Source organism: Oryctolagus cuniculus, chromosome 20, assembly GCF_051225735.1.
Source record: "Oryctolagus cuniculus isolate XC-2025 breed Fujian yellow rabbit chromosome 20, ASM5122573v1, whole genome shotgun sequence".
In the NCBI taxonomy this organism is placed as follows: Eukaryota; Metazoa; Chordata; class Mammalia; order Lagomorpha; family Leporidae; genus Oryctolagus; species Oryctolagus cuniculus.
This window is the reverse complement of record NC_142886.1, coordinates 42,365,847-42,380,153: the sequence shown is the minus strand read 5'-3', so window position 1 is coordinate 42,380,153 and position 14,307 is coordinate 42,365,847. Positions and strand designations below refer to the sequence as shown.

At 56.3% G+C, this 14,307-nt stretch overlaps 1 protein-coding gene across 1 annotated transcript in view; it reads left to right on the top strand.

Annotated features, from left to right (window-relative positions):
- LGMN (legumain) overlaps positions 1-13,029 on the top strand; it is a 38,889-nt gene extending 25,860 nt beyond the window's left edge. The window contains exons 3-14 of the mRNA XM_002719593.6: positions 117-214; positions 1,018-1,099; positions 2,257-2,342; positions 3,896-3,971; positions 4,891-4,953; positions 5,603-5,669; positions 6,453-6,571; positions 6,661-6,750; positions 8,146-8,346; positions 10,277-10,447; positions 12,268-12,335; positions 12,497-13,029. Coding sequence (XP_002719639.1) covers positions 117-214; positions 1,018-1,099; positions 2,257-2,342; positions 3,896-3,971; positions 4,891-4,953; positions 5,603-5,669; positions 6,453-6,571; positions 6,661-6,750; positions 8,146-8,346; positions 10,277-10,447; positions 12,268-12,335; positions 12,497-12,539 — 1,164 coding nt within the window. The 3' untranslated portion in view covers positions 12,540-13,029. The remainder of the gene's footprint in view (positions 1-116; positions 215-1,017; positions 1,100-2,256; positions 2,343-3,895; positions 3,972-4,890; positions 4,954-5,602; positions 5,670-6,452; positions 6,572-6,660; positions 6,751-8,145; positions 8,347-10,276; positions 10,448-12,267; positions 12,336-12,496) is intronic.
- The last annotated feature ends 1,278 nt before the right edge of the window (positions 13,030-14,307 follow it).

Sequence of the window (14,307 nt, the reverse complement as noted above, 5' to 3'; positions counted from 1 at the left end):
GGGGCTGAGCAGTGGCTCCCAGGAAGTCTTCCAGAGACAGACATGTTACTTGCCACAGCTCCACAACTGGCCCCCTTCTGGGCAAAGTCTAACCCGAATTAAATGTCTTCTTCCAGGCAGACGCTTGCCATGCCTACCAGATCATTCACCGCAACGGAATCCCCGACGAGCAGATCGTGGTGATGATGTATGATGACATCGCCAACGCCAAAGAGTGAGTGGGGGGCTTTGGGAAGGAGCTTCCGGCTATGGAAGCAAATGCATCCGGGCTCATGGGCCCCTTACAGCAGTGGCCCAGTGCTGGGACCTGCACAGCCTCATGCTTAGCTTTGACCATGGCTGGGGTGCACCCTGGCAGGGCAGGGCCCTGCTCGGAGACAGGTGCTGCGGGGTGTTTTGAAACAGTTTATAGAGCAAACACCTTCTCACTTGGAGAACGCTTCCCTGTGCTTGTTCCTAGCCTCTGAGCACAGAGAGCTGCAGGCTAGATCCTAGTCTTCCTCCTGTACCTATTATCACCTCCATCTAACTGGGACAGTTTATTGTTATTTATTTATTTGAGAGAGCAGCAGAGGGAGAGCTCCATCCGCCTTCACTCCCCAGATGCTCCCAGTGGCCTGGGGCTGCGCTGGAGCCCTCAGCGCCTGAGCTCTCCCATCGGCCCTGTCTTCCCTCCTAGCTTCTTCTGAAAGTAGTTTTGTTCCAGGATCTTTTGATGAGGCCTTGCCCGCACGCTGCCACCACCTCCCTGCGGGGAACCAGGGGCACCTGGACTTCGGGCCTTGACCTGAGTTATTAGAGCTCAGCCCCTCCCAGTGCCCTGAGGAGAGCTCCCGGGTTGAGGGACCCTGAGGTCCCCAAGTGGCTGATGCCACCACGTGACCGGCCAGCACACAGGCGGTGAGAAGCCTGCTCGTCAAAACGGCCATTGACTATTTTTCACACAGCAGGGTCCTATTTTTGAAGAGCGAGGTTTCTGACACCTGCCACGTTTTAACTGTGTCCTCTAATTCCCAGCAATCCCACCCCAGGGATTGTGATCAACAGGCCCAACGGCACAGATGTGTACCAGGGCGTCCCGAAGGACTACACCGGAGAGGTGAGCGGGCTAGCGGCTGGGGCTGGCGGGGCTGCGTTCTGTTTCAGCAAAGATTTGTCCTCCTTCCCTGTGTTTCTCAGACCAGAACCTCCCTAGACTGACTTCAGTGTTTCCTGTTTGTATTAGGGTTTGTGCCTGTAGAGGAAACAGAAAAGGAACAAACAGTGTTCAAAATAAGTTACGTGGTCTGCTCACACTCAGGGTTTAGTCTTCTCGGAGGCCGAAAGCCCAATCATGGAGTTCCTTCGATAATAACCCGATTTCCTTGCCGTCGGTTTGATGATAGAGGGTCTGTACTCTTTACCGAAGCTCTTCTCTCAGCCTCACACCTGCCGCCTGTTACCTCACAGGGGGATGCTGAGACTGGTTGGTTTTCAGTCACTATTTTCCAGTATAGCCCTTCCAAAATTTCTGTCTTCCTCGCAGTTGACTGAGCAAATTGACACGGTTTTAAAGACGTAATGACTTCAGTCTAGTGGTTTTTATAGTCTGTTTTTCTTCATTTCTGAAGGGTCTTTTAGGAAGTGATATTCTTTGTGACAGAGAAGCGTGTGTTTGGTGTTTAACAGTTCCTTCAGTTTCATTTTTTCTTTTGCATTCAAATGCATTTGGATCCAACGTCGTCTATGCCATGTGCAGTTGAACGAATTTTCAGAAAATCGTTTCTTTCTCTGTGGTTAAGTGAGGGGAGGTTTGGAATCCGGCGGCAGATTTTTTGGTATTGAGTTTTCCCTTTTGCGTGTTTTTGCTTTACTTTTCCCGATCAGGTCTCAGGTTTACAACATGCTCTCAAGGGGCCTCAAATGTGCTGGGGATCCGGCCGGGTGCAGGGGGAGGGCCCCTGGGTGACGTGCCCTCCTCTGCTCTTCCCCTCCCATCAGCGTCTTTGGGTTTCTCTGTGCTGGCTTGGTGGTGGTCAAGGAGGGACAGCGGTGGCCAGCCGCGTGGCCAGTAGCCGAGTGTGGGGTGGGGCCAGCACGAAGGGCCTGTGTGCGCCCCAGAGCCCTGCCCTGGTCCCCCTGGGTTCCAGGGCGGCCGCGCCTCAGCACGGGCCTCGGAGGCGTTTGAGCTGCTGGCCTGGCTCTGCTGCAGGCTCCACGGCCGCTCTGCTCTGGGGCGATTTTGACCCTGGCCCCCCCGCCCTGGTTTCCTTGCAGAATGTTACTTCCGAAAACTTCCTGGCTGTGTTGAGAGGCGACGCAGAAGCAGTGAAGGGCAAGGGGTCCGGAAGAGTCCTGAAGAGGTGAGGCCTGCTTTGTGGGTGCCACACTCGCCTCGGGGCCTGCAGCCCGCTGGGGGAGCTCGGTGCTGACCTGGGACGGGCGAACAGGGCTGGTGTCAGCGGCTCCCGTGCAGCCCGCAGCGCCGAAGGAAGCCCGCAGTCCAGGGCCCCTCGGTTTCTTCTTTGTTTCTTAACATTTTTATTTATTGGCATTTTATTTGAAAGACAGAGGCACATACACAGAGAAAGACAGACAGCCGTACAGACAGATGGAGAGAGGTCTTCCATCTGTTGGTTCACTCTCCAAATGCCCATAACAGCCAGGGCTGGGTTAGACCAAATCCAGGGGACCCGGCTACTGGAGCCCTCACCCACTGCCTCCCACAGTGTGCATTTCTGGGAAGCTGGAGTCGGAAGCAGAGGAGCCGGGGCTCAAACCAGCACTGTGATATGAGATCCTGGCACCCCAGGCAGCAGCTTAACCACTGCACCAAATGCCGTCCTCTTCCTGGTTATTTTTTAACAAGTGTTCCCGGTCCCTTAACCTGCTGTCCTTTGTTGCCCGTGGATGGTAGCAGAGGCACGACCCTCCACAGTGGAGCACGCGGCCAGCTTGCCCAGCGGGCAGACACAGTCCCGAGTGCAGAGCTGACCTCTGCACTGGGGAAGACTCACCGCGGTGCAGTGCTGCCGGCCGCAGTAGAGGCCTCTTGCCGTGTCGGGTTCCCTGGCGCAGCGTTTTCACGCGATGCTGGGACCGTCAGCAGCAGGAGACCTGGGTACGGAGTGCAGGCTGAGCCCCAGGGAGGTCGCCCTCTCTCTGCCACCTGGAAGGAAGCCTTGCCCTCTGGTTGGGAAGGGTGGGTGGTGGTGTCCTGGCTGAGGGCTCAGGGCCCTGGAGAGGAGGCTGTGGGACTGTGTGCAGCTGTGTGTCCTAGCGCCTTTCCTCATTTGGGGGAGCCCTGGTGGGAGCATGGGGTGTCTGGGCTGGGCCCCACGATCCACATCACAGCCAGGCCAGCTGCCCAGCAAAGACCCCTCCTGCTTTCTAGCCGGAACTGAACTAAGAGTCCTTTGTTTATTGTTTTCAAGATTTATTTGTTATTTATTTGAAAGACGAGTTACAGAGAGAGAGAGAGGAGGAAGAGACAGAGAGGGAAAGAGAAATCTTCCATTTGCTGATTGATTTCCCAAATGGCCACAGCACCTAGGGCTGGGCCAGACTGAAACCAGGAGTGAGGAGCTTCTTCCAGGTCTCTCATGTGGGTGCAGGGGCCCAAGCAGGTGGGCCATCCCCTGCCACTTTCCCAGGCACATTAGCAGGGAGCTGGATCAGAAGTGGAGAGCCTGGAATTGAACCAGTTCCCATATGTAGCACATACCTGCTACGCCACAACACCAATCCCATAACTGAGTCTCAAGGCTGTGGGATACCCTCATGGTCAGACTAATGCTTGGGGACCCCTTGGCCTTGGACTCCTGCCTGAGCCTGCTTGGCCCACAGTGACCCCTTGGGTTTTGCCTGGGGAAACAGCACCCCGGCCCATGTCCTCACTGTGGCCCTCTCTCGGCAGCGGCCCCCGGGACCACGTGTTCGTGTACTTCACAGATCACGGAGCTACCGGACTACTGGTTTTTCCCAACGATGATGTGAGTTTTTCTTCATGTTTAAAGACATCCGGGAGATTAGGAAGCACAGCCTGTGTGTTGAGATGAACCTGTCGGGTGGGTGGATTTGCTAATGTGTGACCAGGGTGGGTTTGTCCCTCACGGCTGTGCAGGGACAGCCCTGCAGATCTCGTCCCGTCTCCGTCCCCTGCAGGCTCAGGACGCCAGGAAAGAGTAAAGCTGAAATGTTCTGTACCCAGTGAATGAAGAAGCTGAATCTTGTCTCATTTTAAAATACGTGCATGAAACGCTTGGTGACATTCCAGGATTCTACTAGGGTATTTCAAAAAGCTCATGGAAAATAAAATTAAGAGAGAAGTTTATTTTGCCACAATTTTTTTTTGGGAAATTCATGCCTGGTTTTTTCATAATGCCCATTTTACTTTTTAAAACAAGATTTATTTATTTGAAAGGCAGAGTTAGAGAGAAGGAGAGACAGAGATCTTCCATCTGCTGATTCACTCCCCAAATGACCTCAACGACTGGGGCGGGTCCAGGCTGAAGCTGAGAGCCAGGAACCAGGAGCTCCCTCTGGGTCTCCCACGCAGGTGCAGGGGCCCAGAAACTTGGAACATTTGCTGCTGCTTTCCCAGGGGCATTAGCAGAGAACTGGCTCAGAAGTGCAGCCGCCAGGTCTCAGACCGGCGCCTGTATGGGATGCTGGCACTGTAGGTAGTAGCTTAACCTGCCATGGCGCCGGCTCCTTTTGAAGAACCCTCATGCAGAGACTGCAACATTTTTTTTGCCCTGAGATAAACTTACAATTCAGCTGCATTTTCTGTGAACTTAGGAAGTGCCTTGGTAGCGCTGCCCAGTTGTGAGGCTTGGTGACAGAGACTTGTTAAAGTGACAGAGGCTGGTCCTGCTGTGCCGCCTGAATGTCATTGTTCTCCCCTCTCAGCTGCACGTGAGGGACCTGAACAAGACCATCCAGTACATGCACAAGCACAAGAAGTACGGAAAGGTAACGCCAGCCTTCGGGGCGGCCCTGGGCGAGAGTGCGGGTGGGCAGCGGAGGCAGGGCCACAGCTCCCGAGCTCCAGGTGGCTGGGCTCCTGGGAGGGAGTGTCCCGAGCCTCCAGGTACTGCTCCCCTGAGGACTGCTGCTCCGTGTACTTAGCCGGCACTGGACAGCTGGCGGAGGAGAATGCCACTCTCCTGTCTGACACCTTGTTTTCACTGTTCCGTCCTCTGGAGACCAGAGCACATCGTCAGGGTCAAGGCTGGCCCTGATGGCTCCTGGAGGTCACTCTGTGGCTCGTGGGTTGCCAGCCCTTCATGGGTATAATGGAGTGGCCTGAGAAGAGCAGCTTAGGAGGAAGGAGGTTGTATTTTGGCCCACAGTCGGGAGGTTCACAGTCCAAGATCACGCGGACACTGGTGAGGCCGGAGGATGGAGGAGGAAGTAGCGTGTTAGATCAATTTATTCCATTAGCGATGATTTCACTCCATCTGGTTGGCATGGCGGCAGCTTCTGTAGCCTCTGGCAGCAGCCTCTTAAAACAGTGGCTCCCAAAAGCCAAAGCAAAAGGCCCAGGGAGAGGGGAATGGACAGAGCCCCAGTGGCACGTGCCTGGCCGGCGTGCACCCACCTGTCCGGTTCTGCCTCCCAGATGGTGTTCTACATCGAGGCTTGCGAGTCTGGCTCCATGATGGACCACCTGCCCGATGACATCAACGGTAGGTGGTGAGAGCAGCGGCCTCTGGGCCAGGGCGGTGGGCAGGTTGCATGGGTGGAGCGGTCGGTCATCCTCAGTACAGCCGACATGGATCCAAGCGCTTGACGTGCGCAGGGCCTGCCCGTGCAGCCTGCTGCACAGACCCGGGGGGAAGCCTGCAGGCCGCGCTGGGCTTCTGCTCCGCAGGGATTCGTAGCAAGGGACTAAAGAACTTGGATATGAGCTTCCCAGTGCTCTGCCAAATTCTAGGGAAGCTACTCCAGTCCCAAACCCCTGGACCTCGGGCCAGCCACGGTTGCTGGCTTCTGGTTGCTGCCCTCTTTGACCTTCAGTTATCCTCATGTTGCAGTGGGACTCGAGACAGTGCCTGTCTGCTGGGAGAGCTCTGTTTTAAATGATAACCTTTGTCTAACACAATTCGGAGCTGCCGGTGGACAGGTAGTAAATGGTAGCTATTGCATAGGTTCCGCCAATCTGATTGTTTCTTCAGTATTAACTCCCTCTGGAACTTAAACCAGGCCCAGGTTCTTTAAGTTTCCCCAGCTGTTAAGATCTGTCAGCGTTCTTGCCAGACAGCACACGCGATGTCTTACACGCGTGCGTCTGCTTGTTGCTGCTTTCTTCTGCAGTTAATGTTACAGGAGTTACGTTAGCAGCGTGGACAGGCCTGCATACGGTGCCCTGTCCCCGGCCCCCGAGCTGAGGGTGGGTGGCAGGCTCCCCTTTCGTCCTTCTCTCCAGGGGGGCAATCAAAGCAACTGAAGACATCTTTCATTGCTCGCAGTTTACGCGACTACCGCTGCCAACCCCACCGAGTCGTCCTACGCATGTTACTACGATGAGGAGCGGGGCACCTACCTGGGGGACTGGTACAGCGTCAACTGGATGGAAGACTCGGACGTGGTGAGCCCTCCGCAGGGGCCGGCCAGCCAGCGGGGCTTTCCCGTTCCGGCTCTGGTTGCCAAAGGACTTTCACGTTTTCCCTTCTGCAGGAGGATCTGACCAAGGAGACGCTGCACAGGCAATACCAGCTGGTGAAGTCGCACACCAACACCAGCCACGTCATGCAGTACGGGAACAAAGTGAGTGAAGAGGCAGGAACGGCCCTGTTTCACGGCCACAGCATCTTAGGGGCCCTCGCAGGCACTGAGTCAGCTCAGGCTAGTGAGTTGTGAGGCTTTGGGCAGGGGACTTGAACCTGTTTGCATTGCTCACGGCCCTAACCCACAGGGTAGCTGGGGACATGCATTCCAGACACTAAACGCAGGCCTTGCACATGGTGTCCATAGAAGCCCTCACCTTGGACTCTTCCAGGCTCATCTCCCTGCAAGCTGAGGTTGCAATGTTTCTCTTTGGCATCGACCAGAGACTTTTTACGCTGCTCCAGCTGTGTCCAGAAGGGTTGGAGATGGTTCAGCGGGCAAGTCCATCAGGGCTCTCTGCACAGTGCCACAGCAGGGGCTGGGCAAGCCCTGGGCAAGCCCTGGCGTGTGCAGGTAGACACAGAACTCGGGCAGGGCCTCCCAGGTCCTCAGGCCTGTACACCATGCTCTACTGTCCCAGAGCTCGCCAGCTGAGGCCCGTTCTTTGGGCCCAAGTATTGCTCTTCTAGAAGAACTTTGAAGCCAGCAAATCCAGCTGTCTCCAGTCCTTTCCCCCAGAGTGTGGGCTGGGGCCCTGGCCAGGCCTCTGGGTGTGTGTGGGAGAGAACAGAGCAGAGGCGACAGGAAAGGTTAAGTCAGACTGCGTTGCCCTGGCTATGCGGGGGCCTGCTTGGGCTCCCCAGTCTCTTACGGGGTCCTTAGCATTGGCCATTTCTGGTGGGGCTTGAGGAGGTGAGATGGATCGTTTCTGAACTCTAGATTTTATTTGTATCTGTCTTTCAGTGTTTGTTTTAGAAGCATTTTTAGATTCCCACTGCTTGGTCTAGGAAGGAGAATGCATGCAGCATTTCTTTGCACCGACTGGGAGCCAGTCTTGTAGAGGCCTCTCTAGGTAAACGGTGCGTGACGGTTGTACCTGTCAGGCCCTGAGGCCCATGTGTCAGCCCAGCCTGCTGTGGCCTCAGCTCCGCCTGTCTCCATGGACACAGAGTTCAGCCGCCACCCGAACAGTTTCACACCTCCCTGCTGATCAGTGGGGCCTGGTGGGTGAGCAGAGCCCGCGGTCACCACCAGGTGGAACGGCCTCGGGTGAAGCTCTGCCCGAAGCTGCCTTCCCCATGTGACAGGGCAGTGGTTTACTGCAAAGCATGCTGGGTGTTTCTGTAGTGCATCATTGGTGCATCTCAGGTGCTCCGGCAGGTGGCCTGCTCTGTGCTGTGGGCTGGCTGCAGGTTTTCAGGCAGTGACTGGGACCTTGCCCTGGTCGTCAGGCCATGGGGAGGGAGCTGGGAGCCTCCTTCGGAGAGGCCGAACCCGGGGCACACTCACCACGTCTGCTTCCCCCTCCAACCTGCGCTCTCCCTCCCTCTGCAGTCGATCGCCAGCATGAAACTGATGCAGTTTCAGGGCATGAGGCACAGAGCCAGTCCTCCTGTCTCGCTGCCTCCAGTCCCACACCTGGACCTCACCCCGGGCCCGGACGTGCCCCTGGAGATCCTGAAAAGGAAGCTGAAGAGCCGCGCCAACTCGTCCCAGTACAGGAAGCTCTCGGCAGAGATGCACAGGCTTCAGAACGTGAGTGGTGGCGGGAGGAGCCCGGGCCAGCGCTGTTCCCAGCCCGGGTGGGCAGGGTGCGTGGGCTGGGCAGTGCCTCCTGACCAGGTCCAGTGTTGCTCAGGGCCAGGTGACAGACACGAGGTCCCTTGTCCTGCCCCGTGGGAGCGTGTGGGGACAGAAGGCAGCCTTTGTGGGTTACGTGAAACCCAAGCCAGCAGCAGAGCAGGGCCGTCCTCACTCTTCGCACTCAGCTAACCTTGGCCTCTTCGGCAGTGAGGCTGCCCCCCGCCGAAGCTGGGGCGTGCCGGCCCTTCCCTCCTCGGAGCCCTGTTGCCCAGAGACTGTCATTTCACCACGTGTTGAGTGACGAGCCGCACTTTCTCTGATGACAGTTCTCAAACATTTCCTGCTGTCTCAGGAAGTCAGCCGCAGCCTCGTACCCCGGGGCATTGTCGCATCTGTGTGCTCACTGTGACGCTGGGCCAAAGGGGCCTGTCCCTTCCAACAGCAGGAGCACGTGTGCTCCCCCCGTCCCCGTCGTCAGCCAGCACAGGGAGGGACGCCCCGAAACGCAGCCTGGATTTCCCAGGAGAGATGAAAAAGTCTACACGGCTTGTTTTCTTTTATTAAAATCTTTAAAAAGTATTATCTTTTGAAAGGATTTATTTATTTTTTATTTGAAAGGCAGAGTTACAGAGAGTGAGGGAGATATATATATATATATATATATAGAGAGAGAGAGAGAGAGAGAGAGATCTTCCATCTGCTGGTTCACTCCCCAAATGGCTGCAATGGCCAGGGCTGGGCCAGGCTGAAGCCAGGAGCCAGGAGGTCCCTGCAGGTCTCCCACGTGGGTGCAGGGGCCCAAGGACTTGGGTCGTCTTCCGCTGCTTTGCCAGGTGCATTAGCAGGGAGCTGGATCGGAAGCTGAGCAGCTGGGAATTAAACCGTCACCCAAATGGGGTACTAGCACCACAGGAGATGGCTTAGTGCATTATGCAATGACGCCGGCTCCTAGAATTATTTTAAAAAATGTTTATTTTCATCTGCTTGAAAGACAGAGTGAGAGAGAGAGAGAGAGAGAAAGAAACAGAAAGAGAGGGAGGTCTTCCATCTGCTAGTTCACTCCCTGGTGCCCATAACAGCTAGGGCCGGGTCAGGTGCAGGCCAGGAGCCCAGAACTCCATCCAGGTCTTCCACGTGGGTGGCAGGGACCTAATTACCTGAGCCATCATCTGCTGCTTCCTGGGATGCATTAGCTGGAAACTGCATCTCCAGTGGAGTAGCTAGGACTCAGACCAGCCCTCCAGTGTGGGGTGCGGTGTCCCAAGCAGTGGCTTAATCTGCTGTGTAATTTATCTGAGAGGCAGAACCAGACAGAATGCTCCTATCCACTGGTTCATTCTCCGAACGCTGGGGTTGGGCCTAAGGTCAGAGCTTGGAGCCAGGTACCCAGTCTGGGGTCTTTCACGTGGGTACAGGAACGCGATCACCTCTGCCTCCCAGGTCTGCACTGGTGGGAAGTGGAGCCAGGAACCACAGCCAAGAACCACAGCCAGGCTCTCTGGGGTGGGCTGTGGGCATCTTCGTGGCTAAGCTCCCGTACCCTGTGATGTGTTTTATATTCATGGATGTAATTACCGTGAGAGCGACAAACACCAGGGCGTGTATCTACCTGGGATCAGACAGTGTAGCAGGGGCCCTGTGCTGTGAGGCACAGATCTGCAGTCCACTTTCTGCAGAGCAGGCCCAGTCCTTAGATGTAAGCACTGGCAGCATGGCCAGCCGCCCCTGGGAGCCTGGCACGCATATCTCGTGCCCACCTCAAAATGCCTCCCTTGACATCTGAGCTGCGGGGGGTCGGGGCTGTGTGAGGGTGAGTGTGTGAGCTGGCTGCTGGTTGGTCCAGGGGTCCGAGAGACCACGCTAAACAGATGTTTGTCTGCAGGCCAGGACCATCCTGGAGAAGTCGGTGAGCAAGGTGGTCTTACTGCTGGCAGACTCCCAGGCCGAGGCAGCAAGGCTGCTGTCTACCAGGTCCCCGCTCACGAAGCACGACTGCTACGAGGCGGCTGTCACACACTTCCGCACGCACTGTTTCAACTGGCACTCCTCCACGGTGAGCCCACGCCCCCAGCTCCCTGCGCCGTCCTGCGACTTCACCTCTCATGCATGGCTGCCTAGAAGCTGCCATCTGGCTCAGAGGCAGGCTGGGGCCGGGTGGCCTCAGAGCACTCCTACCGGCCCAGCAGGTGGGAAGTTCTGCCGGGCGCTTCCAAAAATTCCTGGAAAAATAGGACTAATAGGGAAGTTCATTTTGTTGCCAAAAACATGAATTCCATGCATAGGTTTTTCATAATAAGCTGTTTTTTAAAAATTATTATTTGAAAGGTGGAAAGAGAGAGAGTTCTCATCAACTGGTTCACTCTCCAGATGCCCACAAGGACCAGGAAGGGGCAGTGCCAAAGCTGGGACCAGGAGTGCGGCCAGGGCCTCCAGTGTGGGTAGCAGAAACTCAATCTCTTGAGCAGCCCCCCGGGGTCTGCTTAGCAGGAAGCGGAACTCGGGGGCCGGAGCTGAGCAGGGAGCCTGGGCACACTCTGCTGTGGCACGTGGGCTTCTTAACCAGTGTCATTTTTACTTTTATTTTTTTAAGATTTGTTTATTTGAAAGTTATGGAGAGGGAGAGACAGAGAGAGAGAGAGAGAGAGAGAGAGAGCACTTCCATCTGCCAGTTCATTCCCCAAATGGCCACAATAGCCAGGACTGGGCCAGGCTGAGCCCAGAGTCAGGAGTTTCCTCTGGGTCTCCCACATGGGAGGCAGGGGCCCACGCACTTGGACCACTTTCTGCTCGCTTCCCAGGAGCGTTAGCAGGGGCTAGAACCGGCGCCCATATGGGATGCTGGTGTGGCAGGCAGCGGCTTAACCTGCTACACCACAAGCCGGCCCCTTAACCAGTGTCTTCATTGGTGAGCTGAATGACTGCCCCTAAATAAACACCTTGAAGCATGGATCTCAACATTTGCAATCTCTTCACTGAATCTTCACAGACTTTCTGAAGTACTCACCCAGGACACCTGCCATTTATTTTGGCTTTGAAGGGTGTTGCTTCCGGGCGCACTTTGGCTGTGCCCGCCAGACCCTGCGCCTTGGCCCTGCGCCACACCGCAGCCAGTGCTGGCCCTTTCCGACCCTTCCCCACAGCTGAGCACTGAGGTTAGGCCCCAGGCCGTGGGGAGGGCAGCAGTCAGGTTTCTGCAGGTTGTGGTCTGTCCTGTGCAGTGCTTGGGGCCTGGCGCAGCAGGGCCACCTCCTTTCCTGGCCTGTTTCCCCCACGGCCTTTTCTGTCCATGGCGTTTTACTAGAACCCAGCCATGCTCCACTCGCGACAGTGACCCCATGCTGCTGTGGGGCCTGGCTTTTCTGCCCCCAGCACCCTGCCAGGTGCCCCCTCCCTTCTTCCTCATGGGGGTCCCAGGCTCCTCTGAGGTATTCTCGAGATAGACACCCCCAGGGGTTTCCGTTTCACCTGTTGTGGTCCAGTTTGGCATTTGCATCCCATCCACCCCCCCCCCCCATCGAAGAATAAGGTTCCCAGCAGCAAGGAGAGCTTCAGGGTGGGGCGGGGGGAGGTCCCAGGTGGCCGGGGGGAGCAGGGCCGTCATCGAGAGCCCTTCATCGGTGGTCCAGCCTTAGACGGAGGGCACTGTCGGAGGCTGCTGCCCCCTGTGGCGGGTGTAGACCCTGGCCTGTGGGCACTGCTCTTGGGAGATGGTCCCTAAACACCACCAGACCATCCCCAGGTGCTGAGGGTCCGTGACCCACCAAAGGCCCAGGGCCACTGGCCAGGACGTGGTCACTGTGTGTGGCCGTCCGGCGTCGGGGTTGGTGGTATGGTGACAGGGTGGCGTCTGATTCTTCCCTGTTTCTCCCCCAGTATGAGTATGCGTTGAGATACCTGTATGTGCTGGTCAACCTTTGTGAGAAGCCGTACCCACTGGACAGGTAAGTGCGCCATGGCGTTGGCAGCAGGAGGGCACGCACTGCTGTCCTGTCGGCCGTGCTCCCGTCCAGGGTGTCCAGGCAGCGCGCTGTCTGTGGGAACTGGCGGCTGGTCGGTGAGAGACGCCTGCCGGCTCCCACGTTCTTCCCCGTCTGTCTTGCAGGATCAAACTGTCCTTGGACAAGGTGTGCCTTGGCTACTACTGAGCTGCCTTCCTAGCGCTTTCCCAGTGTGAACGCCGCCCCTTAGCACGCGTACTGATCCGAGACTGAAGAGGTGGAGCGCGAGGAGGCCCGGGCGCGCGGCCCTCCCGGAGCACGGTCGCCGCGCTGGGCCTTGCCTTCCCCCTTCCCTGGCCTTCTGTGGGACATGCAGGACGCTCTGAGGGAGCCCCGGCTGTGAGAGGGCAGCGCTGTGCTGAGAGCGGCGCTGGCTTCGCGGGAGGCCTGGGGCTGCCTTGTCCTGCCCGTGGGCATAAGGCGCGGGAAGGCCACCGGGCTCCTGTAGCCGGTGGAAGAATCTTCGCCGTGAGACGGAAGCCGAGGCCTCTTCACGTCTTCAGAGGGATTTACTGAAGAGGGCCTGTAAGCCCCAAATGGAAAACTATTTTTTAGAAATTGTTATAATTTTTGATTGCTTTTGTATTTTATCTTGCAATACTGGACAAGTCCTGGAAAATAAATTTCTGTAACTGAAGCCGAGGATTCATTTCGGGTCCCCTCCCTGGCTGTGGCTTCCAGCCTCGCCTCCTGCTTCCCCTGTCCCACCTGCCGCCGTCTGCGCCTCCACCTGCTCCGCCGCCTGTGCCGCGTGACGTGCTGTTCCCTTCGTCCCCACGGCCCCTCAGCGTGTGTCCCACGGTGCCCTCCTTCCTCTGAATGGTCCTCAGTGCCCCCTCATCAGAAGTACAGTTGCCTCTGTCTGCCTTTTTTTAAAAAAAATTAGTTTTTTGAAAGGCAGAGTTATAGAAAAGATCTTCCATCTGTTGGTTCACTCCCCAAATGGCTGCAATGGCCAGGGCTGGATCAGGCCACAACCAGGAGCCAGGAGCTTCTTCCAGGTCTTGCATGTGAGTGCAGGGGCCCAAGCACCTGGGCCATCTTCTGCTGCTTTCCCAGGTGCATTAGCAGGGAGCTGGATCTCAAGTGGAGCAGTGGGGACTTGAACTAGCACCCATATGGGATGACGGCACCGCAGGTGGTAGCTTTACCCGCTATGCCACAGCACCAGCCCCATAAGTGTATTTTGATGTCAAAACTTCTTTGAAATCCATACAGATGAGGGTCTTTAAAAAGTTCATGGAGACACATGTTACGAAAAAACTAAGGTTTTCAAATATCTTTGCACCAGAATAAACTGGTTTTAATTCCGTTTCTCTGTGAGCATTTTGAAGTATCCTTGTACAGGTGGTTCAATGCCTGTTCCTCTGTTTTCTAGAACAGTTGGCTGCCTCCATACCTTGCTTCTCTCTTTGTTATTAGACCCCCTGTAGAACGATGGTCTGCTTCCTAATTTATTAAAGGCAGAACCTGAATGTTCATGGTTCTCAAAGTGAAAAGCAGCTGTGTTTCATTTCCCAAATAAATGACAGTTTCATCGGTGACAAGGACATGGCCTTTTCCCTCCCTGGTGTGGTTCATGGGCCCCTACTGGACTGAGGTCTCTGTGCCTTGGATTTTGGTCCTTTCTGGTAGATGTTTGCCCTGGCCGTCATGGGCTGTTATAACAGCGTGCCTTGCAGGGGTGCTTGGGAGCTGGAGAGACCGAGATCGGGGCGCCTGTCTGGGTGGACCCCGGGATGGTCCTACACTCGGGTAACAATCTAGCACGTCATCTGTGGCTCCCGCTATTCCAGTGTGGCCACTGGCTGGAATGAGGCGTGGCTCTGTGTCCTGGCCCGCTCAGTGCAGCCGCGTCTGTTTTTGTGGCCATCCTTCCTGTCACCGCAGGGTGGGCTGGGCTGCCTTGTCTATT